At 36.0% G+C, this 16,770-nt stretch overlaps 1 protein-coding gene across 1 annotated transcript in view; it reads left to right on the forward strand.

Annotated features, from left to right (window-relative positions):
* TTYH2 (tweety family member 2) overlaps positions 1–16,770 on the forward strand; it is a 2,201,930-nt gene that overhangs the window by 524,093 nt on the left and 1,661,067 nt on the right. The window contains exon 2 of the mRNA XM_044085133.1: positions 14,134–14,306. Coding sequence (XP_043941068.1) covers positions 14,134–14,306 — 173 coding nt within the window. The remainder of the gene's footprint in view (positions 1–14,133; positions 14,307–16,770) is intronic.

A 16,770-nucleotide genomic window follows, 5' to 3' on the forward strand; every position in this document is an offset into this window, starting at 1 on the left:
TATATATATATATAAACTCCAAGATCACACAACAATGGGAAAGGGCAAATTGCACTCCACTCTGTAGAGTGACCTGCCACTAGGTAATGCTGGTATTCTGCAATCATACGATTGACCGATCAGTTTTACTGGCTTTACAGGCATTTAATATTTTGAGCATTTCACTATTTAAAGTGTTCCTGTAAGTAGGTTTGTTTGTCCTTATTAGTTGCAGTATCCAGCAGAAGTGCATGCAGACGCATGCACATCACAGAAGTGTGTGTAGTTTGAAGGATCACCAGTTCACCTAGAACAGCAGATGTTTGGAATATGAAGGAAAGCAGAGCACCTGGCAAAAAAATCCATACAGATACTGTAAGGATTTGCAGGCTGTTCACAGAAAGGCACCACATGTGGGACTGAACTGGGGAACCAAGCACTGTAAACCATGCAGTGCCACTGTGCTGTCCCTCAAAACCGCAGTTTTACTTTCCTCCTGTTACTCCTTATTTAATATCCATTAATATTCAGTAAATTGGGAATATAATGGAATAGAACTGATGTCCTCTGCATATCAGGGCATGTGTGATGGCAGTGGGAGAGTAAATTAAACTCGCAAAATATTCAAGAAAAAGAAAATTCTTGCCTCTAAATAGAACTACAGAGTACATACACTTTTTGACAGATAGTCCAGACATCTTGTCAAGGAAATGACAGTAAGAGTTTGAGCTATAACGGTCTATGTAGAGAGTGCTAAAATAGGTCATTGTGCTTTGCAGCTGGGGTGGAGCCCTTATAAGGCTGGTCAGCAAGAGAAGGGTTACTTGATGATTTTTCTAGATCCATGTTATAAAAAGAGTAAACAACACCACTTTCATTTTATTTCTTTATTTTTATCTGTATTCCTCCATTACCCCATGACCATTGTCCTTCCTGTGACTTGATTGGCCTTTCTGTCTTTGTTTCATTCCACATGTTTTACAACCAGTCATGTGAGACCATCATCCAAGCCATTAGGATATATATATATTTTTTTTTTGCTGTCTGCCTGCTTAACCCTTCAGTGGCTAATGTGAGTTTTCACATACAATCTCATTGATACAGACATGCTTCTACACATGCAGAGCCCAGCTGCAATACCAGCACTCTTCAAGAACTGCACAGAAATTCTCATACCTTGACTTTTGTTAAGCAGGGGACCTCTATGTGCCATGGTCCACACCACCGTCATCTCCCAGGCGGGATGAGGAGGCATTTGCCACTTCACTCCCAACCTCTCACAGCCTGCCCCTCAAAAGCCTTGACAACTAGCTGAATTTGAGTTACATAGGTTGTCAGGGTTTCATCTGTTTACACCATGTAGCTGACACATTTTATTTTGTTAAACAAGTACCTCAACATCAACCGTCAAAGTTTTTGAACATAAATAATTTTATATAAATAATCTAAATTGCTTTAGCAGTCCTACTTACTGTTATCTTCTGGATTCAGCACCACGGGTAAATATTTAAAGAAGTCACTTTCATGGCAGTGCATTGGCAATACTATTAGGGCTCAGTGTAACATATTTTAATATAAACTGTATTTGTCCAGTGTTAACAGTCATTTGCAAACTGAACTTTAAATGTGTGGAGTGTACAGTAAAAAAAAAAAAAAAACTGGGACCCCTTTTTTAGATTAAAGCATTGCCGTCTAATTGCTGCCAGGCATCCTTTTATAGAAGTCCTGTTGTTAAGGACACTGCACTGTACTAAATGGTAGTTACACCTGCAGTTATTTATGCTTAGGTGGTCTTATTGTGTTTAATGGCATGTCATCTAGCAGCTGAATTACTACACTTGTGTGTGTGTGTGTGTGTGTGTGTGTGTGTGTGTGTGTGTGTGTGTGTATATATATATATATATATATATATATATATATATATATATATATATATTCACTTTATGCACGTACATGCTGCTCTTACATTTCTGAAGTACACTTAAGTTTCTCATCTTTTCACTGTTAGAGCTTTTCTCTTGGGTCCTGTTTGTAAATGGACTTTGACTAGTAGACCAACATTTTAAAAAATGCATATAAATACATATTAATTTTTCAAACATTTCCAGTTGTTGGTGTATTCATAAATCCTCCTCTAAAGCGCTATCCTTAGTGAGAGCATGCAACACTTCAATATGAGCCAATAATTTTGTTCAAATATCATGTTCAGTCAGTAATTCCCGCTAACCATTTTAAATTGCAGTCTAAGGAAGTTTTGTGCTATGTAATCTGCAAGTCATTTTAATCAGCAAGGAGTGCAAAAGGTGGAGTTTTCAACACAGATGTGATCTGTTTCTGCACACATATTGCAAGTTTTTCCCTATCACAAGTTTAAATGATGGTATGGGCATGTGGAAGGTGCCCTGAAGCTTTGGATGCAGCCAGGCCAGCTCTTATAACCCATGCAGGATAAAACCCATATAGCTTACGCTATTGCAGCAGTGATAATTCAAACATCTACTGTTATGGTAAGCTTACTTGCACAACTGTACTTTCCTATTGTATTAACTTGTGTTTGTTCAGCGCAGTAACATTTTCCAGATCTGGATTCAAGAGAGGCACATGCAAGTTATTGAAAGCCTAGATTAATTTGTCTGTTTACTTCTCTACCACTGCTCCTTTATTCACTTTAATGACATTTACTTGACCATAAAATGAAAGCAAGAGATTAAAAAATAGTTCCATGTCAGTAGTGGCCTTCAAAGTTTTTGAAGACAGTTTCATTCATGAACTAAATTCTAAATTGCTCCAACAATTAATTCTGATTTCCAGTGAATGTCTGATTTCATTGTTTACTTAACTACCAAAGATACCTGCTTGGTTCAAGTGTTCAACAATACAACAGAGAGAAGTCTAGAGAAATGGCTTTCATGGCAGTTATTTGTTCATACCATTTGGGTTCATTTCAATGTATACTATTTTAAATACAAAAGTTAAGTTTGGTAGTTTGAGTGGCATGCTGGTCATAATTGTAGTATTAGTGAAAGACTGCAGACTCTCTCTTTGTTTTCTCTTTTTTTCTGAGCACCTACCACATAGAATACAGTTAGTTTCTTTGCTTTAATCACAAGTCAGTAAATGCATGACCATTTTCTGATAAGGATGAGATTTATTTTAGGGATGTTGGTATGGGTATGTTAGACCCCTTGTCTTATCCTTAGCAATAGTGCTAAGCTTAAGTTATTTCTTATCACAAATGTAATCCTACCTGGCTGTGGTTAGAGTTCCAGGTTGACTTAGACCCCACTTTAAACCCTAACAGTAACTCTAATTGTTAATCAGCACTAACCTTAACAGGTATGGTTTGGACAAGAATTATGGTTTCAGCCAAGACCTAACACTGACCTTTAATCCTAATGCTATACATCATCCAACTAAATAGCACAGTCTATTGGTGGACAATAAAGATCCTTACAAAGTGAATTAGATTATTGCAAAACGTAACGGGCACTTTCAGAACTTAGGAAAAATGTAGACAAGTGATAGTAAAAAAATAAAAAAAAGACTGGTGATCAGCAGATAGGGTAGAAACATGCCAAAGTTTGCAATGGAGTAGGCACATTAATCAAATCATTTATGAACACAGTGCATTAGCAGCTTCAACTCTAATTTTTAAGCCTTATGATTCACTCAAGGTTGACTTATGATTAATTCACTTTTATTAGGATTTAATACATCCACAAAGCTAACACATTATTTAACATACATTATTTACTTTGTGTACGACTCTGCTGGGTGTACCTTTAACATTGGATCATGAGTTTACTGCTATTGAAATTATTTGTTTGTACTGTGGAGAATTTACTATCACTGACAAAATATAGTTTAAATTGCTATTAAATGTTATTTTATGACAGTTTAACATGGTTAAAGTGTGTGGAGCTGATCTGTAATACTGGTTCAGCACACTGATTGTTTTGGTTTTGAACTTTGTGTACTGGAAATTCTTTAACTTCTGTCAGTTGTAAAAGAATTCTGAACACATTGCAAGCTATTCTAGTGATAACACATTTTGATAGAGTTTGTGTGTAGATACATACTTATCACTAGAAACCTTAAGTACTTATTGTGATACATTATCTACTACTACAAAACAAACTGTAGAACTACTATAAAACAAAAAATAGCCAAGGCTAAAAGGTACAAAAAAGAATTTAACGTGACAGTAAGCACTTTTGTGGGCACACACACACATCCACTTCTTCGGACTGTTCAACAAAACTAGTACGCCACATTTAAATAGCTAACAAAATAAGCACATGATGGTCAGGTGTTTAAAAAAGTCCAATGGGACTTGGAAAACAATCAAACAACATATAATTAAAATACAGCTTATAAAATGTTTGATGAAGGAGGGTGTCAGGTAGATGCATTTGCAGTGGGAGAATGATGCAGATCTCCGACACCTGTAGAAGACATTGTAATGTTCTTCCCTATAGTGGTTGCTAAATCGTCCACCTTTTTGGCCAAATTGTCAAGCAAAGAAGTTGGCTAGTATCCATACTAGCTGAATCCTCAGGAAATAGTGAAGGAGTACCAAAAGCTAAGTCAGTGGCCATGACAAAGAAAAATAACTGCTACTACAAAACACTGTAGAACTACTATAAAACAAAAAAATAGCCAAGGCTAAAAGGTACTAAAAAAGAATTTAATGCGACAGTAAGCGCTTTCGTGGGCACACACAAACCCACTTCTTCAGATTGTTCAACAAAACTAGTACACCACATTTAAATATAGGTAAGACGGTTAGGAAACTTAGGGAACACATGTATGAACATCAGTATGCTATTAGGAACAGGAAAGCTGAGAATGCCTTGGCTAAGCATATACTTAATAACCCTGGCCATTCATTCTCCTTCAGGATTATTGACCAGATCTGTCCTCATATTAGGGGAGGACCATTTTCTTTATGGCTAGAGCAGCGAGAATTATACTGGCAGCTCAGACTAGATGCCTTCAAATACCCAGGGTTAAATAATACCATGCTCAATAGCATGCATTCTAAAACTAAGAAATTTGATGAGATAGTATTTTTATCTTTAGAATGTTATTTTTACCTTTAGAATGTGTATTTTATATAAACTAATGTAGTTTAGGGCCATACAGTTTCTTGGTAATTTCAGATTTTATACTATATCTGTATTTAAACATTTTATAAGCTGTATTTTAATTATATGTTGTTTGATTGTTTTTTTAAGTCCCATTAGACCTTTTTAAACACCTGACTGTCATGTGCTTATTTTGTTAGTTATTTAAATGTGGTGTACTAGCTTTGTTGAACAGTCTGAAGAAGTGGGTGTATGTGTGCCCACGAAAGCATTGTCACATTAAATTCTTTTTTGTATCTTTTAGCCTTGGCTATTTTTTATGTTTACATTATCTAGTACTGTCAGTTTATTATTCTGACTGGTGTTCTCTCCCCTGGCTTGATGTATCCTAACTGGTACTCCCCCTCCATCAAATCCAGCTGCATCTTAAAAAAAAAAATATATATATATATATATCTAGATATATATATATATATATATATATATATATATCTATATATATATATATATATATATATATATATATATATATATATATATATATATATATATATATATATATATATATACTCACATACATACACCTCAGTCTATGGTAAATGATTCTGTTGGGGGTGTTGCTCGGGCTGCAGACCACTTACTTTTGCCCCATCCACCTCTAGTGTAGCTTTTCCACTTTGCCACTATGGAATGGGTTTAAACACGTCCTTTAGGGTTGGTCCTGTACCTGCCACAGGTATTGGATATTCAAACCCTTTAGGTGTATTAGCAGTCTCTGGTAAGAGACCCATTACCAGACAAAATATTCTGTCTCCAAATGTTTTATCTAGTAGTGAAATTCACAAAAAAAATCTGAACCTTCATCATACAGCTGATCAGATTATAACAGTTTATAAGGCTAATGTGGTTTCCTTGGCTAACAGTGTTCTACAGGCAGCTAATACTGGTGTTGTTTTCCCATACATGCCTCTAGTGCTAGTTTGATAAGAGATCTTTCTATTGTTTTAGAGTATGATGAGGAATCTGATGAGGACAGCTGTGATTTTCTAGCTGACACTGAATCTAGTCACTCTGATTCTTTGGAAGATGAACCTGAAGACAAGTTCAAACAAGTTAACTTTTCCACAGATGATTGCTAGATTTAGTAATATTTTTGCTTGGGACCGTCTGGCTGTACCCCAGAGCTAGGCAGGGTATATGAACTTATAGAGGAAGAGATGCTCAATTCTGTGGCTATCCCCACTCTGTTATTGGCCTTTGATGATGATTATAAAACTGTCTGTAGGACAACAATATCCATTCCAGCAGTCTCATAAAAGGCTGAGAGGAAGTATAGTGTCTCCTCTGATAGGACAGGTCTCTCTTCTCATTTGACTGCTCACCAAGCTGTGGTCTCCCCAGCTGCCTGATCAGATAAAATGTCCTTGGCTTCCTCTAATCCAACACCTCCTGGCAAAGAGGACAAATAGATACACATCCTTTCACCTGGATGTTTTTTTCTTGTAATATACCCTATAGAATGTTAAATTATGAAGGCAGTATGTGGAATTTTTATTTTATAGTGTGTGTACAGTTTGGATGGTTTTGCTGCATCCTTACCTGCAGATCAAAAGTCTTTATATGAATGAAACTGTTTCTGATTTGCTTCTGGCTTCAAAACATGTTTTGAGTGTGTGCTTGAATGTGCATATAGTCTTGAGAAATGCTGCTACTTCTGTAGTATGCTTGGATAAATAATCTGAACTTCTCTACTAATTTAAAAGTTGAAATTTTGAATGCACCTTTAAATTCTGAATTGGTATTTTGGCCCTCTGTGATACAGATTCTCAAACAGTGGGATGATGGAAGCAAAATGCATGGGATATCTAGGATGTTACATGAACTCAAATGTCTCTCCAGACAAGGAGTCTTCCTTCAAGAAGTAGAACAAACAGCAATCTCAGCCAGACAAAATGCAAAGATCCAAAAGGAAATGGCAAGAGTAATTCTTTAAAACCAAAGATAATTGTGGAAACCTCTTTTGGCCCAGGCAACGTTGATTCTCCATTTTAATGGAATTGGCCAAGGATAGTTACCACAAGCTTCCTCAGACTTGATCTGCTCACACAGCATCAGTGAACATGAAACACCCCAACTTAGAGCAATTGCAACTGGCAGCCAGTGGAACACCCCAACTTGGAGCAAATTGCAACTGACAGCCTGGATGATTCTGTTTTTGTACCATTTAGGCACTTGTTCCATCTCAAGATGTGCAGCAGATATTTAAGGAGGCAAGAAAACCTTCCACTAGAAAACCTTATGTTTACAAGTGGAAGAGGTTGTCTAGGTTTTGCCTAGCTAATAACAGAAGTCCTGAAAGGGTTTCAACCCCTCCAGTTTTGAAATATTTGTGTGCACTACTTAGAGATGGTTTGTCATATGCTTCAATCAGAGTATATATTGTGGCCATCTCAGCTTGTCTGCCCATGGACCCCTCTCTTTTGTCTCTTTGTGGTAGCAGTTTATGAAAGGAGTGCTGCACATGGGGACCCCCTTGAAAGCAAATTTCTCTGCCCTGGGATCTCAGCTTTGTTTCTGAAAAATTTACCTTGCCTCATTTTGAACCTGCCTTTCAGGCTGATTTATGATTCATTACTTGGAATTCTGTTTTACTCATTGCTCTGACATTTAAAAGGTGAGTATCTGTACTGCGAGCTATCATGCTGGGCCAACACTATCTGATTTTTTACAAGGACAGATTTGTGTTATGCACTAATCCATTATTCTTTCCTAACATTATTCATCTAGAATGAAGCTATCAATCTCCCAGTGCTCTGTCCTGATCCAAAAAACAAGGGAAAAAATATTCTATATACCTTGGATCATATTGGAATGTTATAGGCAGCTCAGGTACTAAGTTGACAGAGCAAAGCCCTTTAGGAATGCTGAACAGCTGTTAGCCTGCTATACGAGGGCTAAGAAAAGGCAGCTTGTCTTTAAGCAAACTATTTATTGCCTGATGGTTTTCCTCTGGTATTGTTTTCAGTAACTCCCCCCATGGTAAACTTTTTCCCGGCAAGGTTAATGCTCACTTGACTAGGTCATTATCCTCTCTGACATATTGGAAAGGGGTGGAGACTCTAAACATTCTAGAGACACCATCCTGGTCCTCTGTTCATACTTTTGCAAAGCACTACAAATTGGATTCCTTTTCAAGGTCCAGAGCAGACTTTCCTAAGACTATTCCCCAAGGACTCTTGGATCCTTATCCGTCCACCTCCCAAGTAGGGTAAGCTTTGGGAATCGATCCAGAATGCCACTGAAGCAGTGGAAATGATGAACATTAGTACTGTTGTCCAAGTCCTACTTACCTGTCGAATTCCTAACTTTCTCAGTGATGGCAGCCACCCACTATCCCCCAAATTGTGCATAGTTGAGGTGGGTTTCAACTACTTTGATTCTGTTATTTGATTTAATTTTTTATGGTATAATTAGCTCTGAATTTTCTCATGAAAGACTATTCTGGATTCAGGTACTTTCTTCTCCTCCGTTATGTAAACAAAAAATCCTGAACAATCACTTTTTGAAACATAACATTGGAAGGGTTCCCCCTCAGGCTATGCTCATCCAGTCAGGTATCACAGGAACAGGGAGGAAGGGGGAGTCTGAGCTTTTTAAAGCTGGACAGCACTGGTTGTTTGTCTTTTGGCCTTTCCTGGTTAGGGGTCGCTACAGCGAAACTCCAGTCTGCTAATCATTGGCAGTAGATTTTCACGAATGCCGAGGTGCCAGCTGGACGTCCAACCTTCAGCGAAGGCACGCCCATTTACGCATGTCTTTCGAATGCCAACCAACCACTGGGAGGACTTGAAAACTCCACACACAAGGCACTCCCGCCGAGTACTGGTAAATATCCCAAAATACCTCTGAAGCAGTGAAGAATTCTAACATCTACTATTCATACCTCTCAACTTACAGCAAGAATTGTGGACAAAGCCATTAATACAAGTGGTACAAAGGCCCAAAACTATGGACAACTGTTTAATATTTCACTTACAAACTTAGGAAAGTGATAAAATAACAGGCTTTGCTTTACCATGGATTTTCTGAAGGGTATGATGACAAACTCAAATGCCTGTCATTATTTTCTAACTTCAGTCTTTAATAATTTGCCAGAAAACCACAATTTTATGAAAAATGGACCAAATATATGAGGCAAAAATCTGGACATTCTACGAAAATCTCTACAACTGAGAGGTGTGCTACTGTTACAGGTAAGTAGGACTTGTACAACTGTACTTTCACCTAAACAAAAAATAAAAATAAGGTGAGAGTGTTGTAGGAGAATGCAAAGGTATAATAATGTGGTCATAGATTTTGGGCCTTGGCTTATGACCAACAGATAGTTATAGTTGAACTAATTGCCTTATTTTTCTCCTCATTTCACGTTTGGGTAGAAGGAGGTGCATGTAAACTTTGCCAAGTTTCTGGCTGGATACTTTGTGTATGAATTTTGCAAATTGTAATATTACACTGCACAAATTCTTGCACTACTCTTGGTTATATATAGTGGAGGGTGACTAGCCAAAGGCTCTAGGTTGAAGGAGCTCTAGGCTCCACCTTAGGGCAGTCAACTTGCTTCTCCTTCATTGGATCCTTAGAAAATAGACTAGACCATATCAAATCGGTCATTATTTTCCCTTAGCCAGCCTATTTGGAACCCCACCTGATTTAAACCTTAAAAATAAAGTAGATGAAACCAGTTCTTTCATATTGGTGACATTTCAGTTAGTTTCCTTTTTAATTTTCTGTATTGTATAGAATGGCACCATATTATGATTGCTACTGGACACTGTAGCATTAACAAGAAGCACACCTTTTTGCCTCTAAATCATGTTTGTTTTATGCACCTTTAATTGAGCTAAGGAAGTCTTGATATTTTAGTGTGTATATCCTGGTTTTCTTACTGAAAAAAACAGCATGCATGTATATAAGCAATTTATTCACAAAAGCGATAATTCTAAATAAATACTAAGAACAACTGTTTAACTAACAAACAAAACACCCTTCAGTAGGGCTAATGAAACCAAAACGGGTGCCTTGGTTGTAAACCCTTAAAGGTTTAAAGGTATGTAGTACAAAAAACAAGCTATAGATAGAATAGTCAAGCTGCATATGCAATGGAAAAGCAATCTGCCAATTATCCAATTGAAAAATATAAAATTAAAAACATTGTGGGGTTAAAAAAAAAAAATCCGTTACGAGTACAGTATGTTCAGAACTGAAGGGCCTCTATTGAAGTAACTAAAAAGCAAATGAGTTGCAATTAAAATATAAATTAAAATGTAAAGTGAATATAAATACTAGGTGCACATTATATGTACTTTGGTTGCAAGAATGTGCATTCTTAATATACAATTAGCAATGTCCATCAATGCTCATTGTTTAAAACATGGAACTGTAGTATATTATACTTGAATCTAAATCTAGCCTTTCTTAACCATAAGGTCTTGGAAATACCACTGTAAATAATATTTATTGTTACTAAATATGCAGTTGAATGTTTGTGATATCTCCTCTCACCCTGACTTTTATTAAAATTTTCTGCAATGGAATTTCTTTCTACATTATTTTGTATATCCTTCCAGAGTTCCAAAATTGTAACTCCAGTTTTATGTATGTTTTACCTAAAACACAATTTAGGACGTGGACAATGCTACCAGTAAAGCATCATACTGAAGCAACAATGCAAAGGAGACTGATTTTACCATTTTTTGACTATTAATGAAGATGCTCTGATATCACAAATTGTTCACTGAACTAATACCAACACTTTTTTTTACTTATTTGCTTATGCCATCTGGGATAGAGTATTGATGCATATCACCCTTTTCAGACTCCACCCTGGGGTATTTTCTGGTTGTGACAATAGAGGCTGGGGGAATTGATCCACAGAGTACAGGAATTGGCCCATTAACAACTGAAAGTCTTAATCCTCTACAATATTAACTGACACCCAAGCAAGTTTTATTGTAGTACAGAGTAATAGCTCTGTACTGACATTCTGCATTCCTTGCTATATTAAAACAGCAACATTGCCCTTTCCTGCAGACAGGTTAACTGCACACTTTTCATAACTTCAGTGGAAGGAGCATAAAATAAGATGAAAGTAATTGTAAAGCTATGGAACTTCTCTTATTATTCAGTTTAAATGGAGCAAACAGTTTTACTTATATTTGAAAATAATTCACTAAAATCAGTTCTTTACCAAAAGTCTGTCCTCCTTTATACTTCAGTTTACTGCTTCTCACTTGAATATTACTTTATAAAGCAGAGTTGGGGTGAAGGAGGGGACTCGCCCAAAAAATGTAAATAGATAAATAAAAATATTACTTGTATAGTGTCACTGTCCACGTTTATATATTTTTGTAGCTTCTTTATGAATAAAAGCTTTTTGCAGCACATAGCTTGGATTTGGATGTTTTCTGAAGCTTAATTGCATATGTTAATAGTGTAATATACCACTTTAATTACGTGAACCTTATATTATCAAGGTACAGTTTAAAGAAGAGATTTGTGATGCAGATCTTCGTCTGCCTATATAAACATGTGTAACTACCTATAGACAGACATTGCAGTTTGATTTTTTACGTACAACTTCAGTGTTCAGCTTCCCAAGAAAACCTGTCCCACTTGATTTCTGTCTAAGCATTCTATTACCAACATTTCCTGGTATCTAAAATAACATTTTCTTAAGATGTCTTTGAGTAGTGCTATGTTACCAATAGCCATTAAATATGGTAACTCATAGATTTGTAGATTTTTACTAGGCTAACAACCCAGGGGGCCTTTCTAAGCCTAGCCAAGTTTTCACAGAAGAATAATGATGTCCTGTATCCAAATAGGATAATACTCTGTCTGTAAGACGCATGGATACCAGGCCTGGCATAAATTTCCTATTCTCCATTCACTGGTCCAAGTTACACTTAAACGGGGTAATAGACAAACTCAGCTTCACATGAATGGGAAGCCTGCTCCATAGGAGGTGCAGTCTCCTGGACAATGTCTCTCCAGCATGTTCTGTTTAAGTCACAAATAAAATTCAGGTCCTTGTATTTCTGGTACTGTTTGATTTATGCAAGAGGATTCATAAGTGTGGGAGTCATGTACTGCTAGTTCCTTTGGTTCAGTGACAGGTTTACATGCATTGCTAACAGTGTGGTTTACATAGCCGAGTGCAACTCTTGCAAGTGTTTTTATACAGGCAAGACCACTATGATGATGTGTGTGTACATTTCTGAACATGCAAGAAATGTTAAGAATGGCCAGAAGAGTATATTTAAGAGAAGTGACATTCTTATAAAATTGAATTTCATTTTCTAGAAAAGTGTTCATGTGATAGAGATTTGGACCTATTGTCAGAAAAGCAACAATAATATTGGCAAGTGCAGTTCGATAACTTTCATTTTCCAGGGTTGAGTAAAAGCCCCCATTTAAAGTATACATATATAAAAGCTAGACCCCATACAGCATTGATTTGTTTCGCTGCATTATTATTTAATTATGGATTAGTTTGCATTTTACTCTCTGGTCATCCTATATTTTATTTTCATTATTTTGATTTCATTTTGTTAAACAATTGCTTGTAGTGATTTTAGTCACTTGGTTTAGTATTTGATTCAGATATTAATAATGTTTGAAGATTTGTGTGGAATGGATTTGCTCACTTTTATATGCTAATAAGTTATTAATCCGGTTCATCTCTGAGTGAAGATATGTATTGTGTATTCTAGATATGTAATATGGATGCAGCTGTTTTAGTTGTGTTATGCTGTAGTTGTGGCCAAGTTTTGATGGTAGAAATGGTTGTTGTTGAATATATGCAATTATGCTGTAGTCAAAGCTGAGAGGGTCAAATACAGCATAGGTTGATGTATTTCACTTTCTTCCCCATTGTGCAATCATGGAATTAGTATATATTTAAGTATGGTGTTGGAGGGTAGAGCTCTCCATGCACAAGTAATCTTTTTGTTTCATTTGTGTGTGTTGGGATAGGAGCATTATGATAACAAATGTATTGTTTAAATATAGAACTATAAATCGAGGCATAGAATGCTGGCCTATAGAGGAATCCCTTTTGAATGAATTTCAAAACAATGTATCCAGGTTGAAATCTCACTTTGTCGAAAGTCTATTTGGGTAAATTCCATTTAGTTGAATGTGGCGTAGTTTAAAATAGTTATGCAATAAACCAATAGAAATATGTAGATTATATATCAAAGAGTTCTTCCTGGCTAATTTTGAGCATGTTATTTGGCATTTCATATGCATAATCTGGTCTGGCGCAGTTTTTCAGTTTCTATTTATGTGCTGTAATTGTGACAGTGGTAGTGTATTTAAAAGGGATATAGAATTTCATGTGGTCCACTGCAAAATCTTTTTTGAAACATTTTTTCATTGAGTTTTAGGTACTGATTTGACAATGTGTTTACCGATTATAATTTCTCTAAATGATGCTTCTACCAAAATGTTTATTTGCATTCAGTGTGTTTTGATGACCTGCCTAACGTGATTTGCAGCAGTATATACAATGATACATCATAGGTCTTCATTTTCAATGGACAACAGACTCCCAGTCTACAAAATTATTTCAGAGCATTGTAAATGCTTTAGTACTGCCTGTCAAACGATCAAACTGCTTACTCCTGTGTGGCATTAACATTTCTGACATATTTTAACTTTTTTGTATACTGAGGCCACCTTCAAGTCAGCCTGTGTTCCCTTATAAACTTTTTGACCTGTATCTGTAATGTACTACTTTGTGGAACACACTGGTGTAAAAACATAAGCAGCTAATTTTTATTAAATTCTGCAAATACTGAGCTATTAGAATATTTACTAAAGTACACATTTTCCATTTTTAACATATTGGGAGTCATAGAAAGGAAAATGACTAAAGTGAACTGCAAAGATTTTAGGACTTCAGAATAATTGTGTGCAAAATTGCCAATTAAAGTTGCTCAAAACTAATTATATGCTCATAATATTCTAGCTTTGTAATGTATAACTTTTTTTTTATGTTTTTCAGTCCTTGATTTTCCTGGCAATTATTGCAGCCATCTGTCTGGGTTTCAACTTGCTTTTTCTGTTGGTGTACTTAACATGCCTGTGCTGCTGTAAGAAAGGAGAAGCAGAAGAAACAAAGAAGTCGCCTTCCTCCTGCTTTGTCTGGATAGCAGTATTTGCTGGATTGGTCTGCTGGTAAGCACAGGAGTCTTGGGAAACTTTAAACAAGTGAGCCATTTTCTGCAGTTCACACTGAACTTGTCGATCCAGACGAAAGCACTTGTTTCCCCATTCAAGGATCTGTACCCTAGTCAGCTCCCATTAAGTTGATGTGGTAGGGCCCCTGATCCCTGACGCAAAATACCATTCAATATTTGATGAGGAAATATGAAAACTTTGCTATTTTTGGTATATCGGCATTTTGCTCTCTCTCTTTTTTTTTTTTTTTTTTTTTTGTATTTTTTTAATCATTTGCCACTTTTTAACCTGTTCTAAATTCCCCTATCTTTTTAGTTATCCATTTCTTCTTTAAATACTGGGCTGTAATGTGTAGGAAGACTCTTTTTGCTTAATTTTGTTTCAAGTTGCTGAAATATTCTGGAAAATGAACCTCTCTCCATTGAGGCATTTAAATGAATGGTCTTAAGTTAATGTTTTTCCAAGTCTAGTTTCCTTCCACGTCCCATAGACATGCTGCAAGTGGAATGATTTAAATTGCTTTTAAGCACATGTATCAGTTTGTGTTTATGTGGTATGCCTGTGTGTGAGTCAAAATGCAACAGGTAGATTGGTGAGGTTCTAAAGTGCTATTAAGCATGTGTATCTGTGTGTGTGTGTACACAATACATATATAAAATGAGTGTGCACGTGTGCATGCCTGTGGTGGAATGGAGTCCTATTCATAACTTTGTTTCATATCCCTTGCTTGCTGTGATAAACTACAGCTTCCCATGACCCTTGGGCTAATGAAAATGAATGACTTAAAGATTTTGGACATAAAAGTGCTGGGGAATGATGTAGTATAATTTGTGATAATTCAATGAACTTGTCCTATAGACAGGAACAGCATCAGCATGAACTTGTGCAGGCTGTGTGCATGAAGAAAATTTAAAAAGTATTACGTACTCTGTTTTAACAAGAACTTTGTTTTTAAGGAATAAAGGATTAAGTGTGGAACCATTGTAATACACATTTTAACTTATTTGTGTTTTACATTCTGCATATGTTTTCATGGTATTGAATAGTGATAAGAGATTAAAATTCTTGTAGCCAGTAGAACTAAATTTTGAGAAAGCTGACTGAGTACGATGCTTGTATCTAAATCATTACATTATCTGTCCTTAAATTGTTTTGTACATATAATTACGGTTCCATGTATTGGCTCACAATCTGTTTATACCAGTGCCGTTCTTATTGTCTTTAGTACTGATGATTAAACAGCTCTCAACCCTTAATTTGCTATGTTTAATAATAGCTTGAATTTTTTGAAAGCATACTAAAGCTTATTCAAGTTGTCAGATGTCTATAGTTTGAATTGTCTCAAAATATTCTTGTCTCAAAATATTCTCTTTCTTTGATGTATATCTTACTAATGTATCTTAACCAAACTTCATTTTTATTTGTGTGTGAATATTTGCAAAACACTGAAACAGCTATCTGCATTTACTGGTGTAATGAAGAATTAAAACTGATTCAGACGGAATCCGGATCTTCGATGTGATCTAAATATGTGCTCCAAATTTTTCATTTCTACGACTCTAATTGATCTCTCTATACAAGACATTTCTTAAATTCCTTGGTTAGCATTTCACCATGTTTCTTCATTGAAGTTGTATCCATGACTTTTTTCAGAGTTTTGGCCTGTTGTTGATAATGGTAGTAAAATAATTTGATCATTCGTTGCCAAACTGTTTGTGACACTAGACTCCAATGTTAAGTTTATGGCATGGTTTGCCGACTCCTTTTTCATGTTATGATTTTCAGCAATTTAAACATAGGGAAAAAACAATAGTCCTTACTGTTAATATAATTTCAACATTACCTGTCACAATATTAAGTCAGAATAAATGTTCTTTCTGTGTTGCCTGCTTATGAAAATGTTTTCCTCTCAGCTTACCAGATAGTCAACCTTCTGCTCCCAGGAAGTCTGACAGGTACTTCAGTCCCATAAGCATTTGTTTTCACTTCCTAAAACTGACCCAACTAATATTTATTTATTTTTTACTCAAAAAGTGGCTTCTGCAAAACAGTTTACTGCTGCTATAACCCCCTTCCTCTTGATAAGGGTAAGGAGGACAGCTCTCAACCTGTTAGCACAAAAAATTTGGAAAAAGCTAAAAATAATAGGGGATAAAGCCCCCAAAATAGGTACACATTTTAAATATTGTTCTTATAAACTTAGAAGATTGCTAGAATAAAAGGTCTTGTGTTGCCATGCATTTTCTGAAGCATATGAAGTCTGAAACTGAAATGCCTGTCATTATTTAGTGAATTTAGTCCTCACTGATTTGCCACAAAAATCCAGAAAATCACAAATTGTATGAGGAACAGACCAAAAATATGAGGCAAAAAATCTGGACATTCTGTGAAAATCTGTACAGTTGAGAGGTATGAAGAAAGCAGTGGATAAGTTGGGGAAGAAAATATTTTCCTCTAGTAC

The sequence above is a fragment of the Protopterus annectens genome, chromosome 10.part0 (assembly GCF_019279795.1).
Source record: "Protopterus annectens isolate FY-2018-M chromosome 10.part0, PAN1.0, whole genome shotgun sequence".
Lineage (NCBI taxonomy): Eukaryota > Metazoa > Chordata > Ceratodontiformes > Protopteridae > Protopterus > Protopterus annectens.